At 48.6% G+C, this 12500-nt stretch overlaps 1 protein-coding gene across 1 annotated transcript in view; it reads right to left on the bottom strand.

The window, feature by feature from the left end:
* Positions 1-186: 186 nt before the first annotated feature.
* Positions 187-12500, bottom strand: part of wnt3a (wingless-type MMTV integration site family, member 3A) — a 17846-nt gene continuing 5532 nt past the window's right edge. The window contains exons 2-4 of the mRNA XM_030362583.1: positions 11650-11891; positions 3818-4083; positions 187-3205 (exon numbers count right to left, since the gene is read on the bottom strand). Of these exons, the coding sequence (XP_030218443.1) occupies positions 2726-3205; positions 3818-4083; positions 11650-11891 (988 nt within the window). The 3' untranslated portion in view covers positions 187-2725. The remainder of the gene's footprint in view (positions 3206-3817; positions 4084-11649; positions 11892-12500) is intronic.

Below are 12500 nucleotides of genomic sequence, written 5' to 3' on the forward strand. Positions count from 1 at the left end.
TATGTTGAAAAAGCGGCCATTATATTAAAATCATAATGCTTTAGGGTTGTACATTTATATTTCTTTCTCATTTAAAATCAATAGATTGTGGTACTTGCTATCATCTCATAAATCGACCAGGTTGAAATCCTCAAACTTGTACAGCTTGTAAAACATCTGATTTCACATTACAAGTTGTTTGTGTTGTTTTATTATTCGTGAAAGAGTTAATATTTGGACATCTACTCCAGGCGTTTAGAGAACCAGTCAGTAAAATAATAACCAGCCATACATGAGGTAAGAATTCTACAGCACTGTTCAACACTTTTCAAAAAAACAAAAACAAAACTGATTTAATCTGTAAATATATAGACTTTTACTTACTAATATATACATAGGATGAAATAAATAATTACAAAAACAAAATATCCAGGTTTAGAAATTCGGCAAAACTCATCACTAGTTTGTACAAAACTTTGGATTTTTACCAACTTAGAAAAATTAGGCCACAAAAAAAAGTCTACACATACAAACTCAAACATTACCGAGAAGCAACGTACAGTTTAGCGTGACAAATGCAAGACGGCAAAATCTTGGCTGTGTATTTTATTGAAGATGTCTTGTAAAAAAAATGGTGGATGGCCTTTTAAAATGACATGATGGACATGACTGCAGCGTTTAGATGAAGGGTAGGATAGGTGCCTCAGACATTGCTACGGCCTGTAAACATTACATTGTTAACGCACTGTTCCTCCCTAGTGCAGACTTTTAACACACATCCTGGATACACATTTTAACTGCTTCATAGAGAGCCATTATATCTCAGCCGTGATTTATTTTTAAATCCTAAATAAATACATGCCATGGACCTTTGTGTTCATCTTCTCGTGTGATATTAATGGTGTGTCTTTTTTTTTGCTGATCGCACAACCACCAGGAAACAGTTTTCGACAAAAATAATGCAGAAAATCTAGTTTGTTCTAATAGGTTAATTTACATTACTTTATACAAGGATTAGTAAAGACTTCACATTTCATTTTTTTCTCAAAAACTACATCTAAAATTGTTTCTTTCACGGAAAGAATCGATACACACAAACGTATACACAAAAGATAGGACCGAGACGCACTGAGAGAGCTAAATGCACATACACTCACACACACACACTCACACAAAAAACATAATCTTAACTTAGCAGCATTAAAGTAGAAAGAGGATCAGTGTAGTTTCAGTGATGCTGCTGGTGGTTTAGTTGAAGGAACAGAAGCCACAACAGAGAAATCCCACATGAACAGGCTTTTGAAGGTCATTGTCCACCAACGGCTGGCTGTACTGCATTTGACACAGCTTACATGATACAGCTTAGTTAGTAGTTTGTTGGACTTTTTTTGACAAAGAGTCTACTTCCATTTGAGACAAATAAAAAAACAAAAGAGAATTAAAAGAAAGAAGGCCCCTTTTTTTGTTAGTTTTCACACCAAGCACACAAGGCAATGCTAATACTGATAAGAACAAGGTAACACGCTTCATATTCCTAAACAAGACACAAGTGCTGACCTGTCAAGATTAAGTTACAGCTTCTCGGACCCTCTGGGGAGACTCGCGTTTCTTTGGTCATAACTCTGTACGTAGTTCGATTGACAAACCATCAAAAGAAAAAGAAAAAACGTTCAAAAAACACAACTACTGTCACAATTTCATTTCTGTAACTGCATTATGGGGAGAACGTTTTAGGATCTACTTGTGTTCCTATTTGACCAGTTTTATCATTATTATTTTTAGAATTTTTATCAACATGGCTCATTTATTCTACGAAGAAATACTACTTTAAATCAGATATTAATGAATTAGCTTAAGAATTTGGGAATACATAAACACGCTATTGTGTAACCACTACATTCACTCAGGTGCAAGTGCATTCTTAACCTAAACGTAGCTAACATGTCGACAGTGTACACCTACAGCTAAATAAAATACTCATTCATGCCATGTCAATGCTGGGTAACATTGGTAAAAAAAAAATACATATATTAAGGCGAATGCATGCTATTGTGTGTACGGGAAGCTAGTATTTCTCGTTAGGGAGATTGGTTCTGAATGATTATAAAAATGGACATTTTCATCATAAGCCACAGTGTTTCGCAATCAGCAATCAGTATTGCCCTGTTAAATAAAAACACAAACGATCTATGCGTAGTATATACGATGAAGTCACCAATATGGTGCTTTGTCGTCCGGGCATAGTTGGCCAACTCTTTCCCTGTCCTACAGCAGGACAAAGTACCTCTTGTCTGGCCCTGTGAAACACAGACCTACCCTCCTGGCCCCTTCCTCCACATCCCTCGAAACCATTCATACCGGATCAACTATCTGTGGCCCATCAACGTCATACCTTCCACAGTTAAAAACGGAGCAAACCTTATAATTCGTTTTTTTTTTTTTTTTCGTTTTCACCTTTGTTCAACTATTTCAGTTAATAACGTCAGGGAACTGGCTCAAAAGTTTAGTTCCACGGCGCCACACGAAAAAAAACAAGCCCCCGGTTCATCCCTCCATCTTCTGGGGCCATCGGCCGAATCCGCAGCCAGTGTCGGACGGCTTCGAGAAGTCTCTCCCGACCTGGCCCCGGCGCTCTCCCTCTAACCCTTCCTTTCTCCCGCCTACTGAGCTCACGACGTCTCGGTTCAAGGAAAGAAATAAACCAAAAAAAAACTGCACGAGTCATCGCCGCCCCCGTGCCGCCGAATTATTTACAGGTGTGCACGTCGTACACCCGGGTGCACTCCTGGCAGCTGACGTAGCAGCACCAGTGGAAGATGCAGTTGCATTTCTCCTTCCTCTGCTCCGTCCGTGTGTTGTGGCCCCGCCCGCAGCACAGCAGGTCGCAGCCGTCGATGCCGTGCGACGTCAGGTTGCAGGAGCGGTCGCGCGTGCCGAAGGATCCCGTCTCCGGGTTGGGGTCGCAGAAGTTGGGCGAGGTCTCGTAGTAGACCAGGTCGGTGTCCGTGGGCGGCTTGAAGTAGTTGTACTTGGGCCGCAGCGTCTCCACCCAGCCGCGGAACTCCTGGTGCTTCTCCACCACCATCTCCGAGGCGCTGTCGTACTTGTCCTTCATGTAGTCCCCGATCACCCGGAAGTCGGGCTGGGACCACCAGCAGGTCTTCACCTCGCAGCTGCCCGACAGCCCGTGGCACTTGCACTTCAGGAACATGTTGTCGTTGAGCGACTGCATGAGAGGCGGAGGAACATGAGGGAGTCATGATGGAGGCAATACATACATGACCTGTAAAGCCCTTGGAGACTACACCTGTGATCAAGGGCTACACAAATGTAATTGAACTGAGTTCAATACAAAGGATACAAGCAGGATGACACCAAGGTGGAGCTGAGGCTTAAGAAAGTTAACCTAACGAACGATACCTAAAAGGTATCGTTAGTGAGGTGGGTTACAGCGTGGGGCTTTTATCCTTAATGTCATGGGGGTTCCATTCCCTGAACTGACCATAACTATTCCTGTACTCTGCTTCAGGGAAGTGTTATGATGTCTATGTATGCATGTGTGAACAACTGCATTTTGTAGCTCCGGCTGCTACTATTTTTACTTAGTGTGAAAAAACATAGTTAAAAAGTGAAACTGATTAATCAACTGTTAAACTTCATTGTGACCCGCTCGAACCTCTCTCGCCTTAGCCATACTGTCATTGAGAATGCATTTTTATTGACTCGCCTGTATCTTAATAAAACCATGACGAACACGACCTTGGACTGAATGTATGAAAAACTGCAACGGCTAACGGCTAGCTAGAAAGAGGGGAATAAAAACACGAAGGGAACTCACCGTCCTCCCCGCCTCGTTGTTCTGGCGGTTCATGGCCGACCGTGCGTCGGGGCGGTTCTCCCGGGCGTCAGCGAACTCCCGGGACACCATGCTGCCGAACTCCACGTCCTCGCTGCAGCCGCCCCACTTCCAGCCCTCGCCGGGGGGGCCCTTGTGGCGCGCGTCGCAGCCGCAGATGGTGGCCGAGCCCTCGGCGCAGGAACGGGTCACCGCGAAGGCCACGCCCGCCGAGGCGATGGCGTGGACGAACGCCGACTCCCGCGTGGCTGGAGGGAAGGAAGGAAGGGAGAGAGAGGGGTTCAGAACCACCGGCTAATGCTAATGCTAATGCTACTGCTAAGGTAAATGCTAAGGCTCAGGCGAATGCTAACACCAATGACCAAACAAAAACACCAGTATAGGAAGGGATGAGTTGGCACCTATCCTTACAAAGCGAGGATCAAATAAAAGACGTTCTTCTTATTGCACTTGTACTTCATATACTTCATGTACTACTTCATATACTACTGCATCTCTTTGCACTGTTGTTGCCTCAAACTGGTTCAGTGTAAGGTATTCTGTACGGTATACAGTTTTGTTGCGTGATTCCCGTCCGCAATTGATTCCCAATCAGCTGTTTTTGTTGATTTCTTATACGATCTCATCTTGTTCCAGATATCCTCGGAACAAGCATTCGCCTGACTTCATCGCTGTGCGGCGGGGCTAACCCTAGCTAGCCCGCTGTTGTTTATCGTCGTGCGACGTCATTCCCTTCACTACACTGACACCCAGATCACACTCAGGGGGTCTGATTCGTACGCATCACCCAGGAATCCGGGCGGTTGGGCCCCAGCGAGTCATCAATTGTGGGGTTCAAACGGACGGGGCGTGTCGGGGTCTCAGAGACCGTGGCGTAAGCGTGCGCGGCTTCAACCGGCACGAGACATCGATCCTGACAGAGCTCGCTCTCTGTCTCCGTCTGGCATAGCTGGCTGGTGACTCACGGGGGATCAGGAACTTCCAGAGAGATGAGAGGACGAGAGCGACCTGACAGAGCCTATAATTAAGAGACTCAATTAAGCTTTTAAAAGGTTAGGAAACGGCCCCTCACACTGAAGGGCCCGGCTGTACACAATGCACTGGTTGCTCCGTGTGACGGCCCAGGTAGATTAAGGGCCCCCCACTCCAACACACTGTCGCGATAGGGTGTGTGTTTGAGAGCGACAAGCTGAATCGTGAATGTGTGTGTGTGTGTGTGTGTGTGTGTCAGTGCTTGTGTGCTTGTGTGTGTGTGTGTGTGTGTGTGTGTGTGTGTGTGTGTGTGTGTGTGTGTGTGTGTGTGTGTTTGGCAAATTCCATGCTACAGCCCTCCCTGCTTTTTTACAGGATTCACTGTGTCAGGGAGGTTGTCTTGAATATATGTGCTTGTATGGTCTTGCATAACCACAGGAAAAGACCAAGAGAGCGAAAGAAAGGAGAGAGAGAGAGAGAGAGAGAGAGAGAGAGAAGGAGAGAGAGAGAGAGAGAGAGAGAGAGAGAGAGAGAGAGAGAGAGAGAGAGAGAGAGAGAGAGAGAGAGAGAGAGAGAGAGAGAGAGAGAGAGAGAGATGGTAAACAAAAGAAAAAGTAAAGAAACATGAAGTGAGCCTAATAGATAAATGATTAGCAACATGAGGGATATGGGACGTGTGTGTGTGTGTGTGTGTGTGTGTGTGTGTGTGTGCGTGTGTGCGTGTGTGTTTGTGTGTGTATCTGTGTGTGTGTGTGTGTGTGTGTGTGTGTCTGTGTGTGTGTGTGTGATGTGTGATGTGTGTGTGTGTGTGAACGTGTTTGTTGTTGTGTGTGCATTCATCATTTTTCAAAGGAAAGACAGAAAGAGAGAGGTGAGAGGGAGAGAAAGAGAGAGGGAGAGGGTGGAGGAGAAGCATAAAGCTATGGGGAGCATAGGCTCCTCCCTATGGGCAGGTTTCAACCAGTCTGAGGACTAAAGGGCATTAGAAACAATGACGCAATAGAAAGTCTACTGGCACTGCCAACAGTAGCGCTCCACAGTAGCACCGTGTGAGGAGGGCTGCCCACTGCCTGCTGATCCGCAAGAGAAGGAGAAAGAACAATGTGGTGTCACACCTGCGTGTGTGTGAGTGTATGTGTGTGTGTGTGTGTGTGTGTGAGTGTGCGTGCCCTTGAATGTGTGTGTGTGTGTTTGTATGTGCTTGTATGTTGTGTTTGTATGTGTGTGTGTGCGCTTGTATGTTGTGTGTGTAAGAGTGTTTGCCTGCGTGCGTGCGTGTGCGTGTGAGTGTGAGTGTTCCTGTGTGTGCGCACTTGCCTGCGTGTACGTGTGTGTGCGTGCGTGCGTGCGTGTCTGTGAACCATTGGTCTGTTATAAAAAAAAGGTCCCGTGCCGTTCGGCGTTGCATCCTGTGAAGTGTAAGCGCCCGGTGACACACTGTTATTGAGAGGAAGTCTATAAAACCCGGGTCGGTTCCCTATTGGATAATAACCCACAGCACAGGGGGCATTTGGGTTAAAGCGATGAAGGGGTTGAAGAAGTCACAGAGAGTAGAAGCTGCGTTTTTGTTCGCCAGTTTCTGTGGTCGGAGTGGTTGAACAGAGGACGAGTGAAGTATGAAACGGGTGTTTATTTCCCGACACAGCTGTGTTCCAGAGACACAGGGAGAATAAACCAAAGCGTGTAAACAAACCCCGGAGCGTGGTGCAGTACCTCCTCCTGTCATGCACATCTGGGTCTCGTGTCACTCGCGTCACAACACAGATGTTTTGGTTTGAGTGTAGCAGGACGACAGTGGTTCTAATGTTTTTTGGGCAACAATGGAAGAGAGTGAAGGCTTCCTCCTCCTTATCTGCCTTTAACAGGACAATAGAGGGAGGGAACGCGAATATTCATTGTCTGTGATATGTGGGTTTAAACAAGCTTAAACAAGGGTTCTTGATACCAGCCTTGTCATGTATCTTCAACACCTTCATCACAACTGAACTCGGGTTAGGTTGGCAAAATTAATAAAGGAGCATGTCTTTAACACAAATTCAAAAAACATTTTATGATAATTCAAATTCTTAAATATCATATAGGGGTCTTTAGAAGGTTGTGTACGTTCTAAACAGCCCTATATGATATTTAGGAATTATAATTTAATTTAAATTCAAATTTCAAATATTTAAATATCATATAGTGCTGCTTAGGAAGTTTATAATTTTCTAAACAGCCGTATATGATGGTTAAGTATTTTAATTTTGAATTCAAATTGGATACAAATTCTTAAAAATCATATTGTGCTGTTTAGAATGTCCTATACATTCTGGACAGCACTGTAAGATATTTAAGATTTAGAAATTCGAATTCAAATTTAATTCGTATTCAATTGTGTTCAAATTCTCAAACATCAAACAGCACTATATGAGATTTAAGAATTTGACCAACCCGAAAACATCACTCCATGCACGTTAAACAAACTCCATGTGTGTTCCATTATTAATTAGCTTTAACCGAGAACGTATCTGAGCTCACCTCGCTGCGGACCCCAGCCCCGTTCCCCGGTCGCTCTAATTCCTGCCTTTTAAAAAAGGGGCATTTACGGCCTTTTAACACGCTCCCTCCCAAACTGTGCTACCCCACCGAACCCCGCCAGACCCCGGCATGGCAAGGGGTCCCCATAACATGCTGGGGGGCTGAATCCCCTATTGTGCTGCCACTGTCACGCTGAGTTACCCCCACAATGGGCCCAGATATTTTATATGAAATTTGCCCTGGCCAGTGATTAGTGAGAACCAAGTTAAGTCATAGCAACACACAACTATGCGCCGGTCGGACCCTGCTTGTCGGGCGACGGGGAAATCCCTATTCAAATGGTTTAATAAAACAATCTAAAGGGCGTGTGAATGGGGAAAAGCGCTTTTTCTTGGGCCCTAATCTCCTGGTTGCGGAGATATTGTGTTCGGAGCAGAGCCCAGCGGGTCGCCGGGCCTAAGGTCCCCCCATCAACTCCACTTACCACACCCCCCTCTTTCTCCCGGCGGCCCAGAGTTAATGATATACCGGGGGTGGGATCCTCGCCCTGCCGCACCCCCCCCCCCCCCCCCCCCCCCCCCCCACACACACACACACACACACACACACACACACCCTGACCGGGATGGGGGGAACATGCGTTTGGTGAAAAGCCAGAGAGCTCAGGGACATCCTAAATCGCAACACTCTCACCTCCCCGGGTGTCAAAGGTCGTAACCTGCGTCCCCCCCCTCCTCCCGACCTTTACCTTGGCGGGGGCGGGACGTGGGACTGGTTTGGGACGGATCGGGCAGGAGGTTATGAACGTCCGTCTCGCTCCCGGTCCCTAACCCCCACCCTCTCCCATGGGGGGGGTCTGGACCAGGCCTGCCTGTTTGGTGAGATTCCAGTCTCGATCGTGATCGCGGGCGATGAGCTTACGCAGCGTGCGTCGTCGGATCACCGGTAAAATCACCTCCGACGCGCTCCGGCGTCGGTTTTTTTTCCTCCTATTGAGCGTCAACCCTAATTTGTGTGTTTTTTTTTTATCGGTCACGCGTAAAACATTACGACTCCCCGCTGCGTGTTCGGACGTGCGTTTTTTTTTCCAGTAATTTTTTCGTCTTCCCCTTCGACTCCTTTGCGAACGGTTCCTTAAAGCAGACCCTAACCCTTGGTCGTCTCGGAGGGGGGGCTCCCCTCTGTGTGGGGCAGCGGTGGCACCGGGCAGGTCTGGGATCAGCCTGCGCCTCGGCCACCTTTCATCGCGGGGGCAGATTCCAGCGTGGCGTGTTTTGACACTTTGGTAAATGTAAATTAATGAGCGCTGACGCAGACACGGCCTCGGGGCAGGGCTCGTGATCCGGCGTGTGGAGAGAGGGAGGGCGTGGGGGAGGGGAGGAGGGGAGGGACGGGGGGGGCGGGGAAGGCAGAGGGAGTAAGAAAGTGGGAAAGAGAGAGAGAGAGAGAGAGAGAGAGAGAGAGAGAGAGAGAGAGAGAGAGAGAGAGAGAGAGAGAGAGAGAGAGGGAGAGAGAGAGGGAGAGAGAGAGAGAGGGAGAGAGAGAGAGAGAGGGAGAGAGAGAGAGAGAGAGAGAGAGAGAGAGAGAGAGAGAGAGAGAGAGAGAGAGGGATAAAGGGAAGCGATGTATAAGTGAGGAGAGCTAGACATCAGCGGTATGCAGTGTGTGTGTTTGTGTTTCTGTTAGTGTGTGTGTGTGTGGGTGTGTGTGTGTATGTGCATGTGTGCATGTGTATGTGTGTGCGTGCGTGTGTGTGTGTGTGTGTATGTGTGTGTGTGTGTGTGCGTGTGTGCCTGTCTTTGTGTGTGGATGTGGGGGCCCATGTGCATGTGTGCACGTGCGTATCCGTGCACGCATGCATGTGTTTGCTTGCGCTCCGGATGAATCGATTGTAATATGCAAAGTTGCTCTTCTCCAGGTGTGTTCTTACATTTCTTCAGGTCATTCATCCGCACTACTTTCTGTGTCAATGCATGTCTTGGAAAATAAATAGCAGTCAAATACACATCATGGCTGCTAGAGTTATGGTTGGACGTTGATGCAACGCCATGACCACACCCTAACCCACACCCCAACCCTCACTCTAACCCTCATCCTAACCCTCACCCTCACCCTGTCCCTAACGCTAACCCCCGTCCTGTTACAACCCACCACCCGAGTGTGTGCAGCCGACATAGAGACAGACAGACAGACCTCAGCGAGGACAACGGACCCAGGGCAGACAGACACGGCCGGCAGATCCGAGCGCAGCCAATGAATCGAGCACCAGTGACTCCGCTAAGCCCTATCAAAGAACCGCGAGCCCCCGGAGTCACTTTCGCCAGGGTCCCCCGACAAAGACACTTAATCCAGACACTTTGACCTCTCACATTATTAAGGGCCTGAGTGACCCTAATCCAATCAAAAATCATTTACCCAAGCCCAAAGCCCGGGAGTAACTCTCTGTCTCTCTCTGTCTCACTCTGTCTCTTCCTCTCCCTTTCTCTCTCTCTCTCTCTCTCTCCCTCTCCCTCTCCCTCTCCCTCTCCCTTACCTTCTCTCTCTCTCTCTCTCTCTCTCTCTCTCTCTCTCTCTCTCTCTCTCTCTCTCTCTCTCTCTCTCTCTCTCTCTCCCCCTACCCAGCTCTACCCCTCTGCTCCTTCACCCTCACCCTCTCCTCTCCTCTCACTGCCCCTGCGATGCAGAGCCAGAGTGGAGAGCCAATGGGAAGGCATCAATGGCCGTTCACACCACAATAGTCTCTCGGACTGCGGACCCCTCATCGCCGCCCCCCTGCCTTGGCCTCGGACCTGCTCTGTCATGGTAGGAACCGGCGGGAGAGTTTATTAAAAGCAATTGCCCTTACTGACCTCAAACCCCTCCACCCACAACACACACCCACCCACCGTCATAAGAGAGAACATCAGTCTTTTCTCAACTAGGTGACAGTTATGAGACACACACACATACACACATGCTTTGGACACACATCCAGCCTGAAAAAGTAAAATCTAAATCCGTGGATAGCAAATCAGTAACAAGGTTGTATTAATGCACTGATATACCTCTCTCTTATATTATGAGCACCTGCTGCAGTTTGACAGTCTGAGCCCCGGATTAAACCGGCAATTGATGACTTTTTTGGGAGCATCGGTTTTCTTCTGTATTTGTTCTTCTAAACGGAGGAGAAAAGCCATAAGTCCCGCAAGGCTGCCCAGAGGGGGGCTAACTCACCACGACGGCACAAGGGGGGGAAGTCGGAGGGGATTCCCTCCGGGAGAAAACCCCCCGAACGGCCCAGTGCGTTCCGGGCCCGGCTTGTGTGCATACTTTAGCTCATGCGTACATGTGGCTTATGGCCCGTTTCTGTACGGTTTCTGCGGCTATATTTGAACAGGGAGTGGCGTGAGCACGATGACTGATGCGCTAGCAGAGTGTAACTTTTCTAATCCGATGGTGAGGCATTGCCAGAAGCCGCCATGTTAAGGTAATGATTCGACCTCAAAGCCTCGAGGCGCATTTTCCTCTCCTTTCTCTTCTCTCACGATGTTCCTACAACCCATTCTCTTTCCAAGTTTTCGGGGGGATTCTCAGAAATTGCAAAACAGTTCCTCAGGTATTCTGGTAAATAAATAGCTGGATTGTATTGCGACTTATTCCTACTTGTTCTTTGACAACAAGGCGAGATTGAGCAATGGACGTCTATATCTTTAAAGTAGTTCCTAGAACGAGCTTAATAATAGGACTGGTTACCCTCAGTATTACCAGTACTACTGTAATAATATCAGTAAAGGGAAACCAAGAAAAAACACTGTATCCTATCTATTGGTCTATTGATGTTGATGCTGACACTGATGATGATAATATGGGATGATGATGAAGAGAATGAGGACGAGGACGATGATGAAGAGAATGAAGATGAGGAGGAGGATGGCAGGGTGTGTGTAGACCATTCACACTTTACACTAGTCTGGGATCCTTCAGCCCTACCATGTTAGCAGAACTTCGTGGGGGGAGACGGCACAGAGCCTGGGCAGGAAGAGAACCCCTGAAATGGGGCGGAACTGCACCTAGATTCCCGCTTCGTTCGAGAAACGTGCGGCTAACGCTAAAGATATCAATGACCCTACGATGCTAACGATACCAATGATGCTACGAGGCTAACAATACTCTATCAAAACCATTTTTGTGTGTGTGTGTGTGTGTGTGTTTGTGTGTCTGTCTGTGTGCGTGTGTGTGTGTGTGTGTGTGTGTGTGTGTGTTGTGTGTGTGTGTGTGTGTGTGTGTCTGCGTGTGTGTGCGTGCGTGTGTGTGTCAGTGTGTGTGCGTTGCGTCTCTCCGCTCACCTTTGTCCAGCACGGGGCCGAAGATGGCCAGGCTGTTGTTGATGGTGGTGCAGTTCCAGCGGCGTCCCCTGAACTGGTGCTGGCACTCCTGGATGCCGATCTTCACGCCCTCCGCCACGCTGGGCATGATCTCCACGTAGTTGCGGCAGAAGCGCAGCTGCTTGGGCACCAGGCCAGGGATGGAGCCGCACAGGATGGGCTGGGTGCCCAGCGACGAGTACTGCTGGCCCACCGCTAAGGACCTGGAAGGGAGGGGGAGAGAGAGAGAGGAGGGAGGAGAGGTGGGAGGAGGAGGGGGTGAGAAAGAGGGGGGAGAGAGAGAGAGAGGGGAGGGAGAGGTGGGAGGGGGAGAGGGGATGGAGAGAGAGAGAGAGAGAGAGAGAGAGAGAGAGAGAGAGAGAGAGAGAGAGAGAGAGAGAGAGAGAGAGAGAGAGGGGGAGAGGTGGGAGGAGGAGGGAGGAGAGAAAGAGGGGGGAGGGGGAGAGGGGGAGAGGGGAGGGAGAGGGGGAGAGAGGGGGGAGAGAGAGAGAGAGAGAGGAGGGGGGAGAGGTGGGAGGAGGAGGGGGGAGAGAAAGAGGGGGGAGAGGGGAGGGAGAGGGGGATAGAGAGGTGGGAGGGGGAGAGGGGATGGAGAGAGAGAGAGAGAGAGAGAGAGAGAGAGAGAAAGAGAGATGGGAGAGACAGAAAGAGAGAGATTGAGAGGGAGGGAGAGAGAGACATGGTTAATTATTCAGATCAACTGAGGTTGTGGCCCTGCGTGGCTATTAATCAGTCTGTCGGCCCGTTTGCATTTCGGTCTGTCTTCGCCGTTCCAAGTATAGAGTCAGGGTTAGGTGTGTGTTTGCCTGTGT

The sequence above is a fragment of the Gadus morhua genome, chromosome 8, assembly GCF_902167405.1.
Source record: "Gadus morhua chromosome 8, gadMor3.0, whole genome shotgun sequence".
NCBI lineage: Eukaryota > Metazoa > Chordata > Actinopteri > Gadiformes > Gadidae > Gadus > Gadus morhua.